Source organism: Lagopus leucura, unplaced genomic scaffold (assembly GCF_019238085.1).
Source record: "Lagopus leucura isolate 7727_CA_CO unplaced genomic scaffold, USGS_WTPT01 Super-Scaffold_100024, whole genome shotgun sequence".
NCBI classification, from domain to species: Eukaryota; Metazoa; Chordata; class Aves; order Galliformes; family Phasianidae; genus Lagopus; species Lagopus leucura.
In genome coordinates this window covers 7,030,155-7,050,257 of record NW_024962276.1, presented here as the reverse complement: position 1 = coordinate 7,050,257, position 20,103 = coordinate 7,030,155, and the positions used below count along the sequence as shown (strand labels likewise).

At 44.0% G+C, this 20,103-nt stretch overlaps 2 protein-coding genes across 4 annotated transcripts in view; one reads left to right on the top strand and one right to left on the bottom strand.

Annotated features, from left to right (window-relative positions):
* TRIM37 (tripartite motif containing 37) overlaps window positions 1-14,132 on the top strand; it is a 22,801-nt gene extending 8,669 nt beyond the window's left edge. The window contains exons 12-25 of one of the 3 annotated variants that reach the window (XM_042880022.1): window positions 835-911; window positions 1,390-1,569; window positions 2,284-2,398; window positions 2,622-2,834; window positions 3,197-3,327; window positions 4,013-4,110; window positions 5,060-5,260; window positions 6,739-7,050; window positions 7,491-7,619; window positions 8,151-8,337; window positions 8,920-9,038; window positions 10,586-10,738; window positions 11,564-11,648; window positions 14,033-14,132. In XM_042880022.1, the coding sequence (XP_042735956.1) occupies window positions 835-911; window positions 1,390-1,569; window positions 2,284-2,398; window positions 2,622-2,834; window positions 3,197-3,327; window positions 4,013-4,110; window positions 5,060-5,260; window positions 6,739-7,050; window positions 7,491-7,619; window positions 8,151-8,337; window positions 8,920-9,038; window positions 10,586-10,738; window positions 11,564-11,648; window positions 14,033-14,117 (2,085 nt within the window). In that variant the 3' untranslated portion in view covers window positions 14,118-14,132. Of the gene's footprint in view, window positions 1-834; window positions 912-1,389; window positions 1,570-2,283; window positions 2,399-2,621; window positions 2,835-3,196; window positions 3,328-4,012; window positions 4,111-5,059; window positions 5,261-6,738; window positions 7,051-7,490; window positions 7,620-8,150; window positions 8,338-8,919; window positions 9,039-10,585; window positions 10,739-11,563; window positions 11,649-12,049; window positions 12,734-14,032 lie in introns of those variants that run through there. The other 2 variants (XM_042880021.1, XM_042880020.1) reach the window with 2 other exon arrangements.
* Window positions 13,705-20,103, bottom strand: part of PPM1E (protein phosphatase, Mg2+/Mn2+ dependent 1E) — a gene marked incomplete at its 5' end in the record, with an annotated part of 12,249 nt that continues 5,850 nt past the window's right edge. Inside the window, 3 exons of the mRNA XM_042879958.1 lie at window positions 13,705-18,891; window positions 19,154-19,247; window positions 19,562-19,705. Coding sequence (XP_042735892.1) covers window positions 17,825-18,891; window positions 19,154-19,247; window positions 19,562-19,705 — 1,305 coding nt within the window. The remainder of the gene's footprint in view (window positions 18,892-19,153; window positions 19,248-19,561; window positions 19,706-20,103) is intronic.

The following is a 20,103-nucleotide window of genomic DNA, read 5'->3' as shown; positions in this document are numbered from 1 at the left end:
ATGTATGCACAGTGCTGTATTCAAGCAGTACACAGGTGGGCTGCTGTGCAAGCCTTCAGGGTGACAGGCATTCAGGATTGGCTGTAAGGTTTGCTGCTAGAAGGCTTTAAAACTAATTTTCAAACGGTAAGTTGAATCGCCTCTTCAATCCAGGGGGTTAAAGTTGAGCCATTCCTTGTTCTTGATTGCAATGAGTGTAGAAAGTTCTGTCAAAATGTTTTTCTCTGGTGATTCAGACATGGTTTCTCTGTTAACTGACATAACGTTTTCATTGTTTGTTCTTCTGAAGAAGTAAAAATGACTCTTCCTTCAAAAGTGAAGTGACTTTGAAGTGCAGCTTTACATAAAGTACTTCAGAACTAATATTTGACCTGAGCTGTTTTCATCTTGAGAGTTCAAGTGGAAACTGGACAGATACAAACTGATGTGTAAACTTGCAGCTGTTTTTACTTCTTTTTCATTCATATGTTAATTGTGCTCCAGTACACTGACAGCTGTTTGTCCATTCAGTCTGCCACTCAAGTGAACTCCTAATTTTTAATAGAATAACTAAAGCTGTGCTTTGAGTTTTGAGTGATACAAATAAAGTGTTTATGCATTTCCAGATGAGAACTCTACACTGATTCAAATTACAGGAAGAGTTCTAGGTCACAGGAGACTTTAAAAAAAAATAAAAATCAAAGCTGTAGTGTATGAAACGGACTACTGCTGAAAATCTGATGGAAACTGCTTCCTGAAACTACTTCCCAAACCTTCAAGAGTGCATAGAGGTGGGTTTTATCTGGTTTTGGCTTTATTTGTAATCAGTTAATTTCTTTATTTTGTTTTTTCAAGGATGGAAATGGAGTCGTACGGGGCTACTACCTGTCTGTGTTCTTGGAGCTGTCAGCTGGCTTGCCAGAGACATCCAAGTAAGCAAACCTCCTTTGAGAACAGCAGTGACTTGATGTTATGTTTTCTTGGTGGTTTTTATTTTTCTATTGCTAAAGCATCTGAAGGGTTTGGAAAAGAGCAGCCTGGAGTCCTGCAGTGTTACAGGGGACTGGTGAAGTCGGTGATGAAAATACTGGTGAGATTCCTGTTGGCTGTTGAGCCTGAAAATATTTTCAGGCTGTTACTCAGTGGCTCGTTCAAGGAATGAAGCAAACTGGCTGAACACCTGATGGGAGACTCTGTCTCGTAGCGTTCCGTTGTAGGCTTGGTTTACCAGATGACTCCCTGTTACTGCCTTCTTTCCCCAGTTCTCTTATCTTCAGTAACATCTTACAACTGAGTCACCTCTCCAGGTGGACGCAGCTTCTCAGGGAGGGCAGCTTGCTTTGGCCCGGTGCATTCAGCAGTTCTGACCTCTTTGTTTTGATCTTTGCCTTGTGATCTTCCTACATGTAGGTATGAGTACCGTGTGGAAATGGTTCACCAGTCCACCAACGATCCCACTAAAAACATAATTAGAGAGTTTGCCTCTGATTTTGAAGTTGGAGAATGCTGGGGTTACAACAGATTCTTTCGTCTGGACTTGTTAGCCAACGAAGGCTATTTGAACAGACAAAATGACACTGTGATCCTAAGGTAAGGAAGACATGGTGGGGGGTTTTGTGCTATTTCATGAAGTACATGTACTACTGAGGTAAAAAACAATTAATTGAACTTAAAGTAATTGTGACATGATTTTCATAAATGGATTTTACTGTCATAAGTGTAAAAGGAGCAAGCTTGCTAAAGTGAGTAGAGAAAAGTTGGTATTTATTTGAGAAGGAGCTATGCTTGACACTGCTACTCCTTGAGTAGAGATCTGTAGGTAACTCAAGTGAGAAAGAGGATGTATTCTCTCTCTCTGGGTAGTGAGCATGGGAGAGCTTTGGGAATGAAGGAAAGAAGTCTGTAATGTAAGAGGTAATGCTGCAATATCAGGACAAATGTAGGAACTTTGTTCATCTACTTCAGACATCACTACACAGACCTTCTCTTGCTCCTGTTAAATGCTTTGTAGTGTGTTGATTTTGCTGGTGTTGGTTTGGGACAATAATATAATGTCTCTCCTGTAATTGTTTCTGCTATTCATTGCATTCAGGATAGTGAGTACAGAAGTACTGTTCATGGAATCACAGAATAGCTTGGGCTGGAAGTCACCTTAGAGATCATGTAGTTCCAACCCTGCTGCTGTGAGCAGGGTTGCCGTTGCATGATGCCTGTTACGATGGCATTTCTGGTCATCCAGTGTTCTTATGCAGGGCTTTTCTAACTTTGTCAGAAAATTGAGACTTCTCAACTGTTGTTTTGAAGGTTTCAGGTGCGCTCACCAACCTTCTTCCAGAAGTGTCGAGATCAACACTGGTATATTGCTCAGTTGGAAGCTGCTCAGACAAGTTATATCCAACAAATAAATAATCTCAAAGAAGTAAGTTTGATGTATATTGATATAAAATCACTTTTTGTTGCCTCGTAATTAACTGTTCTAAGTTATGGAGCTCATATTTGGCATTTTTGTTTACCTGGACAGCCACATGTACTGTGCATTGATGGCATTTAATATACGTGCAAGTCAACAAGAAGGGTTTGATGCAATGATGCTGCTCCATTGTTACCTTCTGTGTGTGTTTCTGTGTGTCTCTCTAATCAAGAGGCTCGCAATTGAGCTTTCCCGGACTCAGAAGTCACGAGGCATTTCACCCCCAGACACTCACCTCAGTCCCCAGAATGATGATGGACAAGAAACAAGATCAAAAAAGTCTGGACCAAGCACTGAAGCACTGCTTGAGAACGTTGCTGCTCCAGGGTTAATGCGAGATAACAAGGAAGAGGATGAAGAGAAGATACAGCATGAAGACTTCAGTGTAGGAACTGTCTTTATTTTGCCTTCTCTTGTGTGGCTTTTTATAATAGGTTAGCAGTAGAAACACTTGTGAAGTTTTGAATTGTAAATGAGACTTAATCTCTTTGTGGAAATAGGAGACAATGGGTTTGACAGTTAGCAGGAGGTGTCTTAGGGATGTTCTGGAACAGAGCTACGTGATCCTGCTGTAAGGAGGTTTCCCAGTTGCAGCTGAGCAATGTAACTTTCTTTGTCACCAGCTCTTACTGTGCTTTCAGACCCATCACTTCTATCTGGCAGGGTGGCACCACTGCTGGAGAAGGATTCTGTTTGTAGCTCTTGACAAAAGCAGTGCAGTCTGAGTGAAATGTTCTTGTTCTTCAGCATGAACTCTCTGATGGTGATTTGGATCTTGCTGGAGAAGATGAAGTGAACCACCTTGATGGCAGCAGCTCCTCAGCTAGTTCAACGGCAACCAGCAACACTGAGGAGAATGATATTGATGAAGAAACTATGTAAGTAACTTAAAATCCCAGATAATCACCTTGTGTTTCCCAAGCAGTAAAAATTGATTTGTTACACAGAGTTACAGTGTATCTGGGAGTCAGTGCAACATAAGGGATGTTTCCTGTGCTGGAAGCAACATAAGCTGATGTTAAAGAATTTGCAGGCACTGGTTCTTTGCTTACTGGTCTCTTCCTTTGCTTTTATAGTGCTTCTGGTTTTGGTAGCCTGTAAAGATTCTTTGACAAAACAGGAAGGAATTTGTTTCTGTGCTGATCAGCACCACAGTGAAATAGAGCTTGGTGTTAGAAAGTGATGCAGTAGGAGTGGTAATAAGGTAGTTTCTGGAAAGCAGAGAACTTCATTTTCTTAGCTGATGCACTGATGCCAAATCTAGAGCATCTGTTAAAACATGAGAATGTGTTGTAACAAGTAACAAGCACAGGTAGAGCAGTTTACAGGATGAGATTTTACAGCCTGGATCTGTGTGATACTTTTAGACTCCTGGTTATTAGTCAGCTGTTTAATTAATGCACTAATTTGTGTAGTTTGGAGTGCAGAAGGAACTATTCATGGTGCTTTGTGTTTTTCTCAGTGGTGCGTGCCATAATGTTTAATGGGAGCAGCCAGAATCTGATAACTGTATTTTGTATGTAATATGTAATTCTGCCATTTCCACCCCAATCTTCTCTTCAGGTCTGGAGAAAACGATGTGGAATATAGCAATAATATGGAGTTGGAAGAAGGAGATCTCATGGAAGATGCAGCAGCTGCTGCTGCTCCTGGGGCATCAGGTATGAAAAATAGCCTTCAGAATTCCTGTAGATGTGAAGCACTGCTGGACTTCTCCCCCTGTTCTTTTTGGAAGCAACGTCAAGCTGTGTGTTCTGCAGGCATTTCTATTTTTGGAAGTGCTGCATCATGTAGTTTGTACTGATTATTGCAGCGTAGCAGAAACATCTCATTGGTTTGGTTTAGAAAAAAAAAGCATAAAAATGGTGGGGGGAAATCTGTAGATGTTTAAAATGATGTGGAAGTTAGGAGGGAGATTTCTCTGCCTTTTAGAAAATCCTTCCATTTCAATAAAATGAATTTGGAAGGCTTTTTTTCACTCATATCTGTGTGGCCTCCAAGCATGTGATGCATTCACTCTAGATTTTTATGCACTATAAAACCTGAACTGTGTGGAAGGGAGTGAATAATCTTAAAAGTCAAAGAGAAAGATATTTAGATTGTTAAAATAGAAAGGTGTTCTAAGATCTCATGCCTTCTGGAGATCATTATAACCCAAACTGTGAGCTGTAGGCTAAGACTCTGAAATGTTGAATGTATGCATATTTCTGTATGGTAGAGATAACCATAGAGATGACCTGATCAGAACTGACACCAGAAATGCTGCAGAGGAAGTCTAATGGGGCAGGTGAAAAAGGTAGAAAGTTTATGTGCGTGCCTTGAGAATAAATGCTGTTTGTATTGATCTGTTAATTGATTGATTCAATCTATTTATTAAGAGATTTACATGGAAGATATGAGCCAAACACTTCTTTTTCTCCCTTCCTCTCCCGTGGTGGTGCTTAGCTTAAAGATTGTTGAAGTATATCTGACTGCTTTCAGAATGCCTAAGGGGATGAAATAATACTGATACCTTGTTATGTTTCTTGGAGTGCTTCTGTGCCTCATCTGCTTGAGCTCTCCAGCTCTCATCATTTACATGCATGCTGTGTCCCCATAACTCTTCCTTAGGTACCAGCCATGGCTACACCAGTGCAAGTGGAAGACCTTCGAGGCGAGGAGGCAGTGCCCTGGGCTCAGCAGCTAGCAGCAGTTTACTGGATATTGATCCCTTGATTTTAATCCACCTGTTGGATCTAAAAGACAGAAATGGTATGGAGAGCCTCTGGGGCCTCCAGCCACGTCCACCTGCCTCTCTTCTACAGAGCAGAGGTAACTGCACATCAAATCTCCATTTCATTCCAAACTGGAGCTGTCTCTTGAGAATGCAATTCCGGAGATAGAAGTAGATTTGTGGAGAGGGAAAAAGAGAATGAGGGGCCATCATTTTCACTGATAGCTAGACTTCATGTCCTTATCTGTGCTCATCAGAATGCTGCATCTCAACACGTTCTTTGTCTTGGTGGGTGACCTCAGCATGAGAAGGCTGTATGACTCAACTGAAAACAGAAGTGTTTATCAGGGAGCATCTTCTTGTCTCGTCTAGGGGGATGTGACTGACCTGGCTGGCTGTTTTGTGTGGTAACATTGTAGTGATGCATTTCGTGCAGTTCATTTCAAAGTTGCTGTGGGGGATGCATGAAAGGCCCTTTTCTAGAAGGGGTTAGCAGTGGAAGACAAAACAACTCCAAACAGCTATCTGCTGAGAAAAAAACAGTTACACCTCGTGCTTCACACAGTTTGTACACTTAGTGGTTGAGATTACTGGGAGCACAGTGTATGTCAGCAGGGAGATAAATCCTGGAATTTACTTCTATATGAAAAAGGCACTGAAAACTGTGCTAAAAAGCAAGCAGAGGGCAAAAAGGAGATGGGCTCAGGCAGGAAAGTGATGAAATCCAATGGCTTAAACTGAGATGCTGCTGCATTTTGAGCTGTACTACTTAGGCAAGATTAGGCTCATCTTTTGTATTTAATGGGTTTTTGGTGATCTGAAGCTACAAGCCATGCAGCTGGAGTTACCTGCTGCTGATGAACGTGTGTGGCTTGACTGTTCCCAGATCTTATTTGAGTCATGCAAATAAGAGAAAGCTGTGGTTATATTTGGAGCTTGCTGAGCTTCACTTTCTAAGTTGAAGGTGTTTAAAAGCTCTGAACAGCTGAATTTGCAATAAAACGGTTATAGGACTTGTAGCACTTCAAGCAGACATCAAAGGTGATCAATTTCTATCTAAGCAGCATGCAGATTTTCTCAGGTCTTGGTTCTTTGGCACAATTTTGTGGTGTTATGTACTTAAGGGGATTTTTCCCCTAGTTCCAGATTTCAATGAGTTTTACATGTTAATGTGAAATGGTGGTGGTATGAGAATCTTATATGGCTTTTAACACATTTTATAGAAAACATTTAACAAATTTGATGTTTTAATTAGAAACCAGGCTCATGAACTCAAGCTTATCTGGCAGCATAGGGTACTCAGCTGTCATCAGAATTTATGCCACAGTATCAGAGGTCCTGCTCTTTGTGAAGAGCAAGGTCTATGCCCTTCCTCAGAGGATAGAAGTGTGCTGTTCCTTGGTTGTGCCATACTAGTATCCTAAATTACAGGGCTGTAGGCGTACAAAAGAAAGCATCTCATCTCTTGTATCTACAGTAGGGCAAAAGGTAGAACTCTGAGGGCTATTAAAAATGCCCATTTTTGTCTGAGAACAGTTTACTGACCTGTTGAGTTCAACTCTTCCCTTTGGTGAAGCGTCGTCGTACTCTCTCAAAGATCGAGAGCTGCGGAGGCACCAGGCCATGTGGCGCGTGCCGCCGGACTTGAAGATGCTGAAGAGGCTTAAAACTCAGATGGCTGAAGTGCGAAGCAAAATGTCTGACGTAAAAAACCAGCTATCAGAAGTAAGGAGCAGCAATGCTGGCTCGTGCGATGGGCAGCCCAACTTCTTCTCCATTGAGCAAGGAGCTTTAGCTGCCTGTGGAACAGACAGCTGCAGCAAGCTGCAAGAAATAGGCATGGAACTACTGACCAAGTCTTCAGTGACCAGCTGTTACATCAGGAACTGTAAGTACTCAGAGGAGGGAGTGGGACATAGATGCTCTGTAAAATAAGAACAATCTTGTGGCTTGCATTGAAATGTGGTCACAGCAAAGCTTGGCAGTTTGCTGTTCCAGTTACCACTCCTCATTCCTACACTTAGAGAAGTTCCTGCAGCACTGCCACAAGCTCAGGGAACGGTGAATTTGAGAAGCCACAAACAGCATGAGAGGTGTTTCTAGTTATCCTTATCCTTTCTATCTTCCAGCTTGGGGGCTGGAAGCTCCCAGCTTGCTTAAGCTTTCCTCCATCCCATTTGACAGGAAGGATGGAGGAGTTTTGTGCACGATGGGGAGCTGAGCTCCACATTGGTCTCATTGGTCACTAACCTCCCTTAAAACGAGCACAAACAGAATGCTGTAAGCAGTTTGGTTGAATACTTGTTGCATCTTAAATTGTGTTTGCAGCTGTGAGTAAGAAGAGTAATTCACCCAAACCTGTTCGCTCCGGAGCAGCAGGCAGTCTGTCTCTACGAAGAGCTATGGACTGTGGGGATAGTAATCTTCGGTTAAAGGGAGATGGGCAGACTTGTGAAGGTAAGCAAGCTCATCTGTGCTGTGTTGTATCTGTTGTACAGGAGGTTTTTGTTGTTTGTTGTTTTTTTTTGAGAAGTCCTGTATGTGGCAACTGAAGTTTGCCTGAAACTTGGCTGGGTCTGTTTGCAAACATAACTAATACTGCTGTGCCAGCACAGACCTGTGGTAGTGGGAAGCACAGGAAGATGGTGCACGCTGTGTGACCAGCCACTGTGCCTGATTCAGCCTCATTCACCACTTGAGTGGCTGCTTTGCTCCTGCCAAGCAACCTTGCATCTGTAGCTTGGAAAAGTAGTGAAGAGAGTGTGATACTAGAAGTTGAACTTTAACTGCATGAGCTGGGGAAATAGAGACAGTGTGTGTGGTCAGAGAAAGTGCACAGGTGGTACCTGCATCCTGTGTGATGCTTAACATGTGAGGTTGTAGGGGAGGGTGTGCTTGTGCACGTTGAACTGAACCAGGGATGTAAACTGACTGGATTGACTCTTCTGAAAGTGGGTGGACTTTGAGCTTTTCTCCCTCTTTTCTCAGGTGGAGTTGGCAGCTCAAAGTCAAGCAGTCGGCATCACTGCCCCAGGCCCCTGGTTAGCAGTAATGCTTCTGAGGCACTGCCTAAGCCAGAGGAAAGGCCTTGTGAAGGGTCAGATTCTGATGCGGGAGTTTCTGGCTTAAATGGTTTGGCTGCTGTGGAGAAGACCAGAAAATCTGGTGCTGTAGGGTAAGGATTTTTTTTGTGTTCTCCCCTTCGTCTTGTCCTTTCTTCTCTCCTTTCCCTTGATCTTTGAAGAAAAAAATGCCAATCTGCTGAAATGAGTGCTTGTAACAGCGAAGAGGAATTGCTTCAAAGTTTAATTGGCTGCTGTTCTTCCGTATGGATATCAATTTTTGGTTCTGTAACCAGAGTACAGGTTGTACTTTTCTTTTTTTTCTTTAATTCTGATCAGCTGTTGGTGTGGTCTGCTACTTTGATTAGAAAGGTGGGCACAGTCTCCTGTTCCACGATTCCTTGCCATAATATCATCTCACTGAAGGTTTCTTCAGAGAAAATTCTTTGCTGTGACTCTTCAGCAGTTTCATAATAACTGTTGTGTAACTAAGCTGAGTGCAATGGAGTACTTAATTTTTTTCTAAATAACAAAAAATCACTTTTTTAATATATATTCACCATAAACTTTGAAGGATTTTTTTTAGATTTTAAGTACTTTTAAATTAGCCAAAGCTGGAAGTGGATGTGGCTTAATGAATTATTGTTTGAATTGTTGAATTATTATTGATTTCTGTATCTCTCTTAAATTTTCAGATCAAATTCCAAAGGATATCGCACTGAGGGGACGCAGTCGGGTGGTTTGGAAGGCAGCTCTGAAACTGGAGAGCTGCAGGCTGTGCTTCCTGAGGGAGCTTCAGCAGGACCAGAGGAAGGTAACTTGGATGTTACAAAGGAAGAAAGCGGTGTTACAATGCTTCCAGTCTACGGTGATTTGTTTCTGTAATGGAAGTAGCTTGAAGGGGAAAGGATGAGAAAACAACAGCTGTTTCTGTGGCTGCTGAACTTTGCTGTAACGTTTAGCAGCTGCAATATAAAGCTAAATGGGGGGGGAGCACCTGTGTGCCACTGCTGTCTATGAGCAGTGATATTATGGTACAGCATGAATGCAGGGACCTAGCAGGTAATGTGACACAGTGCCTTCTGTTTCTCTGGACTTGCTTTTTTTACCTCTTGCTGTGCCTCAGGGTCTTTTGCTGTGCTGGTTGTTATTGTGACCTTGAAAATAACTTATCTAGTTAAACCAGCAATCAGTGACCTTGGCTTTTAAGTCTTCTGCTTTCAGGGATGCACCACAGTGGTAACTACCTCCACACTTGCACTAGAACCCTCCTTCAGCAGTCCATTTGTGCTGGGTGTTGTGGTACATAAGCCAGTTTCCTTAGAGACTTGGAGGAAACTTTCCCCCCCTCCCTTCCTGCATCCTTTCCATGCTGGAAAAAAGTATTATTGGCATTCTTTTTGAAAGTCCACGTAGAAGAGTTTTTTCTTATCTTGCTAAAACTCTCCTGCCTTCCACCCCTGCACTAATTTGAATTTCAATGACTGAATTGTAGCACAAAGCCTATATTAAGGTGCCAGCATCCATCTCTATCTGCAGTGTGCAATATTGTGTGGGAGTTGGCATTTACAGAAGGTCTCTCAGTGACAAAACTGAATTTCTGCTCTTAGTCACTGCAGCGTGATCATGATGTGCTCCTGCAGTTCTCCTGTTATAGCAGAGAGTCTAAACAGGAAAATGTTTTAAAAACTAAAATACTTCATTGTTAAAAACACCAGGAAACAAATATTACTTTTTTTCCTTTCAGAGGGAAAACTGCAGTAAAGTTGGCATCTCACTTCACTGCTTGCTTTCTCTCTGCAAAGAGTGTCAACTCTGGAGAAGTAGAAGAGCAGAATGTACTCCTTTGGTCACCCCTAAAATTGTTTGAAAGGGAGGTGGAGGTCTTTGGTTCCATTGTGCTCCCATGTTCTGGCAAAATAAAACAAACCACCTTGACTTTGAGAGCTGTGGTTCCCTTGTGTAGGAAGGACACGTAACAGAGTATTGCTGCTTGAGCAGCAGGTTGGTAGAGCTGAGTAGATGGTTGAAAAAGCCACCTTCATATTCTGTCCTACTTGTAGGCAGAGCAGCTGGCAGGGAATGCAGCTCAGACAGGAAGGAACCTGAGTCTGCTCTCAGCTGGTGGCATGTTGGAACTGCTCCTCTTAAGTTACACTGCACAGCAAAGCTAGGCTGGTTCCAAAGCTGTTCCCTGCTGTTCTGTCGATTTCATTAGTGCTCTAGTAAACACAGTCAGTTTGGAACCTGCTTTTTCTTGGTCTCTGATAACTCTTGCATGTGAGAAAATCAAATGCTTTAGCTATGAGATTTACCACTGTTGTTTTTGCTTTTGTTTGATTTGTTTTGTTTCTTTGGCAGGTGGGTCATGTCAGAAGCACGTCCTTCATCTCCTGCCAGGCATGAGCAGTGACAGTGACATTGAATGTGACACAGAAAACGAGGAGCAGGAGGATGCCACCTCCACGTCGGAGGGGTTTAACCATGCCTTCTCTGTGCAGTCCTCAAGTGAAGGTAAATGGGTTGTGTGAGAAACCTTCCCAGGTGCTCCTGCAGGTGCCTCTGTGTGCCTGTTAATGCAGGCTGCTCCTGCAGCAGAGATTACTGGTGATGCTTTAGAGGTATTAAGCACAAGTAAGAGCCAATAAGATTTAGAACTCCTCTCTTGGGATCCCAATTAAAAACAGATCAAAACAGGAGACGGGAGCTCTTTGTAGCCTTGAGAAGTCAGCTTAGGTGAGTCTCCCAGGGGAAGTGTTGGAAAACCCATAGCTCTAGTCCTTCTGAATTGGAACTCCCTGTGTACCAGCACTGATACTAAGTAGGCTGCAACTTCAGGGACGTAACCGCTGTCTTAGGCATGAATTTGCATCTTAATTGGCAGGAGTGTGCTTTGAGAACCTGAGATGAGTTTTTGAAACGGCACTGATGTTTCTCTGAAAAGCTTTAACCTTCTGATGAAATTGCAAGCTGTAAGGTGACATCTGATGCTGGATGAAGCTGGGTTTTGGCTTGAGTAAGCATCTCGCACAGCATTAGCAGGTGACCTAACGGCTCATTTAAGTAATTGGTTTACTGCTTTGTTGTATGTCTGCAGCAGGCACTAAAGCTTGACAACTCATCAGAATAATCAAAGCACCACTCATATCTGTGTTTGACTGAAGCGACCTTTAAATTAAAGCCCCATGGCAGTCCTAATGTGGTGCCAAAGGCATTGGGTACAGCTGTGTTGGTGATTAAGTACAGTACAGCAGTGCTTGCAGCTGAGGGAAAGTGAACTTGCTCTGTTGCAATTGCTCACCTGATGAAGGTAACAAATGTTGGTTGGTTTGTTTTCAGCTTCAGAGCGGTGCTCAGTGTTCCCAGGAGGTGATCAAATGGGTTCTGATGACCGCAGCTTTGTTAATGGAGAAGACACCACCAGGTATTTCTAACTGTTTGCCTTCGCTGGCTTCTGGCGTGGCTGTAGCCCTGGGATGCACCTTTCCCTGCTGCTCCTGGAGCTGCAGAGAATAAAGGAAACGTTCCTCTTTTATTTGCAGTAGACAGATGGGTGTTTGCACAGCCTGCCACAGGGGGATGACAGTGTAGCTGACCTGCCTCCTTCTGGCTGTTCAGCATCTGCGTTTTTAAGGCAGTCCTCAGAAATGAGGTGGTGCTGAGGAGGGAGCAGCTGAGTTGAGCATGCTTATGTAACTGCCAGGAGGGAGCTCCTGTTGGGTTTTGGAATGTAGTGTAGGATTTTTGGATTGTCAGGCTGTGTCTGTTGAAGCCTTAGTGCCCTGGAATGAGGGCGTCACTGAAAGCTGGCTTTCTCTGCACCAGATAGAGGACGGCGCTGGGGCCTGAAGACTCGCTGGGTCACGTCCTGGGAAGACATACATTTATTCACTGGAGCTTAATCCAAGGCTGTTGTTCATGGCTGTGTGTGCACTGCATTCTGTCGTACCATTGTGTGGTTCATCTGCAGTCATCTTAAGTCTGTTACTGGGGCAGAATGGCCTTCGAAGGCCTCATTGTAAAGGCTGCATTCCTGCTGGCTCTGCCAGCTCCAGCTGCTCTGTAAAGATGTCCAGAAGGTGCTGGAGCCCTGTTCCAGGATGTGTTCTGTTGTCACTGGAATAACAGCTGATGTCTGAACATCCTTGCTGTAAAGGAATGGATGGTGTGAGACTGCTGCCTCCCTGCACTGCAGCGGATGGAGGCAGCCTGAAGTAGTGGGCACAGAAGTTGTTTTCCTCAGTCTGTGATGTGGACCAACCTGAACTCATTGCCAAACTTTCTGCCGCTGTGCATTGCCTTTTGAGCTGCTAAACTACTTGTGAAGCTATGATGAAAGCTGAGTAACTGGTTAGTGGAAAAGCATGAATAACTGTGTCTGATAGTTGTCCTCGTCTCATCTGACTACTGGTGTTTGTTTTTATATGAATGTCCCACAGTGCAAGTGCTGTACAACTCATAGTTTAAAACTGTTTGCACTTTGTTAATAAAATGAATGTTAAAATCTGATGCAAAGTTTGAGGTGTTTGTGTGTAAATATGGAAAGTAACAGAGACCATCTGTTGGGAGCAGCAGCGCCCTGTTACCCCCTGTTAACTGACTGGTTCTTCAGCAGTGAATGGTGGTGATGCCTGGCTGAGTGCAGAACTTTCTTCTGTGGTGGTGCTGACTTCTTTTTTTTTCTTCAATTATTTGATGAATGTCCATAGAGAATTCTGAAGCTGTGCATTCACGTAGAACCTCCTTGCTTCCTTAAGAAGCCCCATGCTTGCTCTTACTGCAGTGAGTCTTTCTGCTGCTTAGCTGAAGGAAGGAGCTGCAGCTTTGCTGTGAGTTATGCACCCCTTGTTCCTGCTGCTGAGTTCTGGGCCTGCATTGAGCTGCACGCCACGAGCACAGAGTGGCATGCTGATTATCACATACAGCTCAATTAGCTGTGATTGCTGAGCTCTGCCTCTTCAGCACTCGTGGATGCTTTACTCTTACTGAGGGCCCAAGCTGAAGGAAATTATTTGAATTGGCCACGTGATCTGGAGTTGGTGCCCAGCATCTGCAGGGACAGGAGGAAGCAGTGCTCTGGTGCCTTGCTGACCTCACGAAGAACTTGTGTGCTGCTGGGTTTTATCCCAGAGGCACGGAAACGGGTTCCAAAGCCTTAGTGAAGCGACTGATTCTGGAGCTGGTCCTGAAAGTGCCTGTGCTGTAACAGCACATGGCTGTAGAACAGACCCCCGAGAGCTGTAATGGGCAGCTTTTCTCCCAGTAGCCACACCTGGTAGCCCAGCAATGAGTTGGGGTTGGACTCGATGATCTCTGGAGGTCCCTTCCAACCCCTACTGTGTGATTCTGTGAGTTATGTTTTCTTCTGTATGTAGAATTTCTTTATATAGCACAAAGAAAATCTTCCACCAAATGAGGACAGCAACCACCATCTGGATGAAGTCTTTATTAGCTTTTAAAGAAACAGACGAGCTGGAGCGTGGTTTAAATTACTGTTTTATTAAGATACTGGTAAAACTTCAACAGTTTTTGTATAAACAGCTTCATAAATAAAATATGGATGACTAATACATGGTTATAACTATAAACTCATGTGAACTGTAGAACAGAATCGCAGAGGGAAAGTCCCAACATTGCTAAATGATGAGCTTTAACTTATTCACAGCACAAAGAACATGTTAGTTTCACAAACAGGTACTACAGGTGGGTGGACAGGAGCACCCAGTGCTGCAGCTGCCCCACGCCTGGCCATCTACAAGTGGAGGTGCTCAGGGTGGGCTCAGCCAGCTTCCCCTGTTCCCATTTCAGGATCTCTGCTGGAGTGAAGGAGAGGGAGAGAACAAAACAAAACCCAAAAGAACCACTGACAAGATGCAGTTGCGACGTACAATAGTTGTACTAGGCCCTAAGAGGTGGGATTCATATTTTTCTTTAGCTTTAATGCTGGCGAGTATTATAGTGCGACTGCCTGATCATCAGGGACTGGAAAGAGTATGTACAGTTGGAGGTTGTGTTGGTGCTTCATTCTTACTTATTGCACAGTACGAGGGTAGAACGTTTTTGTTCCTGTTGTAAAGAAGGTATGGATTAAAGAAAGATTGCCCTAAATTACAGGCATGAACAAAGCTGGGGTATCCCCTTTAATGGCTTTGTTTATGGGACTAGTGCTGAGTGAATAAATTGTGCTAAAATAGCCCCTAATTTAGACCAATCTTTCTTATATTTTTTCCTGCAGACCAGTGCCAGGGTAGGGAAGATTTAGTGAAGAGAGAGTGGGGCTGAACTACAGCAGTCATATCTCTAAGCACGGAACTCGTTATGCCTCATCTTATCTGCCCATAGGACAGTGCATTTCTCACTGACACACAGTGTTCCAAAAACAGCGTGGAGTTTCTATGACAGTGTGCCACCATAAACGTGGCGTAAGTTTGTCTGCTTTGACATTGTCCTTCAGTGTTCATAACGCAATCTAACTCAAATGCTGAATGGTTTTTAGTTGCAAGGACAATTGATGGCACTTCTAGGTAAAAGAAAAGTTATATACATGCGTTTCCACCCACCTTTAGTGCAAATTGAAATGGGTTAACAGCTCCCTGGTCTGGTGCTATACTGCTCTCTGCAACGCAGACATTCCTCAGAGTTGCACGTTCAAAAAGCGTGCACAGGAGACTTATCAGAGTGGGGATGAAGTGAACCCCTCTGGCACTCACAGTGAATAGCATACAAGCGAGTTTGGAGCGGCTTCAGGCAGCCTGAAGCCCATTGCTCAAAACCAGCATCAATTAAAAGAGAAATGTTTTCACTGCCTACCTCCTGGTTCTGCAAACACGCTCAATACGTAAACTGAAACTGATGCGGGTTGTGTTAATGCAGAGAGGGATACTTCAGCTCTTTATTGGAAAGATCTGTGATACAAATTCCACCACTAAGATACACGATAAAAATACAAAACACAGGTCACAGACAATCTCAGTATCAACAGTTAATAAATACAATTAAATACTTTTATATTAGCCTAATATTTTTACATTGTCACCAGATAGACAATCAAAGTACGAGATACAGAACACTTAGATACCATTAGAGGGGGATTATTGCTTACGTTAGCAAGCAGCAAATAAGGGCACAGGATTCTGAACTGAAGAGAACTACTTCCTATCACCAGTGGCATTAAGAGAAAACACTGCATTTCACAAAGCACTGCTTTTTTGTCTAGTGTGTAGAATCAAGAGCAGCATATATCAGACCAATAACCACTACTTTAATATTATAGAACTTTAAAGGACTTACCTTACAAATGGTTCCTATCTACTCTATAAATATGCAGTTAGTGAAGAAATGAACACTTGCTATCTATACAATGGTTTGTGTTTGTGTTTTTTAACCTGACCACACTGGAACTACGATGGCGGATTGTTCTCCTGGCAAGATAGATGGTGTGAGCAGCAGAGTTGTTGATGAATCCACACCTAAAAAGCTTTATCCTTCCCCAAACAGCACACGTGCAGTCCAGCGCTCTTCAACCGCTCCAGCAGGCTGGGAAGAAGTTTTGTCCTCTGTGACAGTTTGCCATTCTAGTTCAATCGGACCAAGAATCGCACTTACACCACCGCCGTTCTTCTCAGACACACCAGTCAGCTACAAGATGGACTTTCAACGCATTATTATTACTGTGAATAATTTAAAACAAAGGCACCACAGAGATGCCCCAGAGTTGCATATTTCACCGTTTCTCAAATTTCCTTAGTAAATCTGACTTGGAACATATGCTGCAGCTAAAGAGAACACAGAAAACAGCTAAGGCTTACTAAGATGACAGATAAGAGCCAGTGATCCCACAAGATTTAAAAAAAAAAGTCTGAAAAAGATCAAAGGAATCTGAAGCCACACTCCAACTCCTGGTTACTCACAAAGCCTTTTGCTATTCATAAAATTGCTTTTAAAATAGTGCATCAAAGACAGAAGAAGCAGAAATTGGCGGAATTCAAACCTTGCCATCTCTTTGTGTTGGATAATCTCCTGACTACTTAATATTAAAATACTTTGCAAATGCTAGCTAAATACTAATACTGTTATTAAATTATTACGGCTAAAATGATATGAATTGTACAATAAATGCTCACAAAGACTTATTTATTCATACTCCTCCTTACTGTAACAAGTAATAGTAACAGGATGCCTATTCAGTGGAGCTGATGGGAATAGCCTGCTCACTTACGTCCTCATTCAGTGCTCCCTTGAGGGTTTAACATCACCTCGAGAGCAGGGCAGAGCTGGTGGGCACTGTTTGATCCCAAGTTTGATCAGCAGCCCTCTGTTACTCAGTATAAGGTTTACTGCCATTCCTCACTTGTCTTTCTGAATTCAGGGTGGACCAAAGCAGAGCTGTGGATTGTCAGAGAATCCCACTCCTGCACTAACCCCCGAGCACATCCCCTGCTCATAGGCATCCATGGCATTTCCATTTGCTTTGGATCGCTCCAGCAGCCCTTCTGACACACTGCGGAAAGCATCAAATTGCAGCACTGATGCTCCTGGCAGGTGCAGCATCTGACTGTCCTTCATGCTGCAACCCGATGTTCAATTATGCCACTGCCATCTAGAAGTCATTGCTGCGGCCAAACAGCTCCTGAATTGCTCGTTACTCCTAGCAAGCAGCTCTCTGATTTGCCTTGTGGAGCGACAGCAGTGCTGTACAGAACATCTCCACAGATGTGGTTTCTTTTAAGACCTGAGATGAAGTTACGGTGGAGAGAGGTTGGCTCAAAGCATGAAGCACAATCATATTTGATTAAAACCAACTGAGAACAGTTTCCTTAACTGACAAAGAAGAAAAATGCCACTAAAAGCACCAGAAATATACGACATTCCCTATGCTGCGCCTCTAGCCATAGGAAATATTTGTTTTAAAAACTACAAAAACAGTTTTCTTCATATTCCACATTTTATCTTACAAGAAAAAAAATAGGTAAATTATGAGTCTGTACCTCAATGGGAGTCTGAGAACAGAGTAGCAGGAGCTTAGTTTGTCCATTCCTAAGGTACCTGGTAAAACCCTGTATGGCTTTTAGTCTTTTACCTGCAAAAGTGGATGTAATTTTCTGATTCATCTTAATGATAGCCTGAAATAAACAGAAAGCAGAACAGCAGAACACAAAATAACCCACGCAACCTGGACTTCTATGGAAACTTCCTCCCCACTCTAAAAAAAAAAATATCAGCAGTTCTAAAGCAGAACCTTTCTTGACATATTGCTCCATAGATGCATCTCAGGTGGGTTCACCTTCCTGCAGTTCCAAGGACTGTTCCCTCCCAGTGTCTGTTCCCAGGACCCAGCTATTCAGCTTTCACTGGTGAGCGTGACTAATGCTGTGTGTGCGGGTGGCTGTGGCGCTGCTCGGGCGGCACCACCAGCAAACCTTGTGGAAATTGAAACAACTACATTTGTTAATTCCTAGATCTATTTACACGTGGTTTGAGCTTTGCAGGAGACTGTAGCACGTTTCTGAAATGCCCACCTTTTTTCGCTTCCTGATGATGCCGGTTTTATTTTGGGAATGTCTATTTTGGGAGTCTGAAGGGGAAACACAAGGGAGACAGTTACATCTTACAGCATTGATGAAGGTACGCGTCTGGTATACAATGACTTTGTCTTCGCGTCAAAAACATGCCCTCACTGTAAGCGGTAGCACTGGGCAGCCTCCACCACGGGGAGCGTCTGACCAACAGCCTCGTGCTACCACGGCTTCGGACAGGCGAGGGCAGAGCCGACCCCTCAGTGTGGGAAGGCTCGCGAGCCAAGAGCGGCGTGTGAAACTTTGGTTTGAGCCTGGCTCCTCGTCGCCTCTTCCCGGAACAGAATCGGAAATGAAAGAATGCAACTCGTTTTCCCAAGGACTTGAACAGTTCGTCTTCCAGCCCAAAGGAGATGGGGGTTAAACCCTTCACCCTGTAGATGCTCCGCTCTGCAGCACGCAAACCAAGAGGAGCGCTGTACTCCCTGGGGTCGCTCTGTCCAAACATTGATGATGTGCTCTCTGGTGATTCGTTCTTCACTGTCAAGCCATTAATCAAACTTGCATTCTTTGGTATACCAGGACTAAACACTTCAATTGGTGGCAGGTATTTGGCACTATTAGGCGTACTAGTTTCTGTTTTTGTCAGGTCTAAATAGCCTTGATCATCGAATGGGTTAATGCCGGACCCTATGCTTAAGCTAGTTCTATCAGTGAAGGAATCCACTCGTCCTTCATAGCCTAGGTCAGCAGGTGCTGAGCACTGGTGCTGGGGCCACGGTCGCTTGCATTCTCCATGGTTTTCCTTATCCTCCCCATTGTCTTCTTGCCCACCTTGAAAAGAGTTCTCTGTCCAGTCCGACTCCTCACTAACGCTGACTGCTGCATTCATGTCCCTGAGAAATACCACAATGACAGTAATGTTGTCGCTGGAACCGGCATCCCGAGCAGATGCCACTAATTTATGTGCTACCATGCTGCTGTCACCATTATTTTCCTTTAGATGGTCAGCCACCACTTTGACTGCCTCATCGGGATTGACCGTGTCATAGAAACCATCGCAGGCTAAAATGAGGTAGTCTTCAGAGCCATCCAGAACAGTGGAGGCAGAGTCTGCGTCCCCACAGATGTATGGCTTGTGCTCAGCGTCCCCTGTGGAAAAACAACACGTACACAAGACCGTGGGTTTGCAGCTGCAGCATCTGGAAGCCTTTTATTAACACAGCATGGAGTGAATGGCTCTCTCTTCCTCAGGTTAGAAACTATTTTGAACAGCCCCTCAAACTAGAGGCAAAAATAGAGGTTCGGTGCACACGGTTCTGTCTTCAGCTGCATTTCATGTTTGGATTACTAGAAAAAAATTTTGATGAAAAGCAAAAGCAAGGCAGAAAATGGAATTAAAGCCCATTCTTACCAATAGCTCTGGAGACTGACAGGCTCCCATTCACCCTCCAGGCTCCAAACCAGACCACACAGCCACCAAGCGCCTCGATGCGTTTCTTCTCATCCTAAACAGCAAGACAGCACAGGAGTTGGTTGAATAGAGCTCTTAGTGCTTTCCCTCTGAATGCTTCCACGAGTACCTGGTGTTTTCACAAACACAGCAGGGCGAGGGCTGCAAGGCCCTTCAGATGTGAACAAAGAGTTTGCACACAAATTCATAACAACTTCCAATCAAATCAGATAAACTGCAACACGGTCTGCCTCTCTGAGAGGCATTGAGAAAATGACACTCAGTGTCCAAAAAGCCCCTATCACAATGACATCTGCCAGCTTCCATGATAAACACTGCCCAGGTGGATTTAAAACAGGCCGTTCTCACCTCTCGGTCTGGTTTGTGGGGTTTCATCAGTTCCACAGCTTGGCCTCTCCTCACAAGCATAACCTGGGAGTCCCCAAGCCAAGCCACATGCAACATATTCCCTCGGATGAAAGTCACCACCCCAGTGGTTCCACAACGCAGGCTCTGGATGGGAAAAAAAAGGCCTGTAGTTTTAAGTGAGACAATGAGAACAATTTCAGAGCACTTTTCTGGTTAACTCAAAAACGTGTTGGTTTCTTAACGTGCATGCAGCCTGTTCCCAAGGAGAGACAGGGCAGCACTTTCCTTACTGTTCTGACTGTTAGGAGCCCCTCAGGGCCACTGCGAGTCACTAATTTTTCACAGAATCACAGAATCACCCGGGTTGGAAGGGACCCCAAGGATCATGTAGTTCCAACCCCCCTGCCTAGCAGGTCCACCAAACATACACATTCAGATCAGGTTGCCCAGGACCCCGTCCAACCTGGCCTTAAACACGTCCAAGGACGGGGCATCCACAACCTCCCTGGGCAGCCCGTTCCAGGGCCTAACCACTCTCCTAG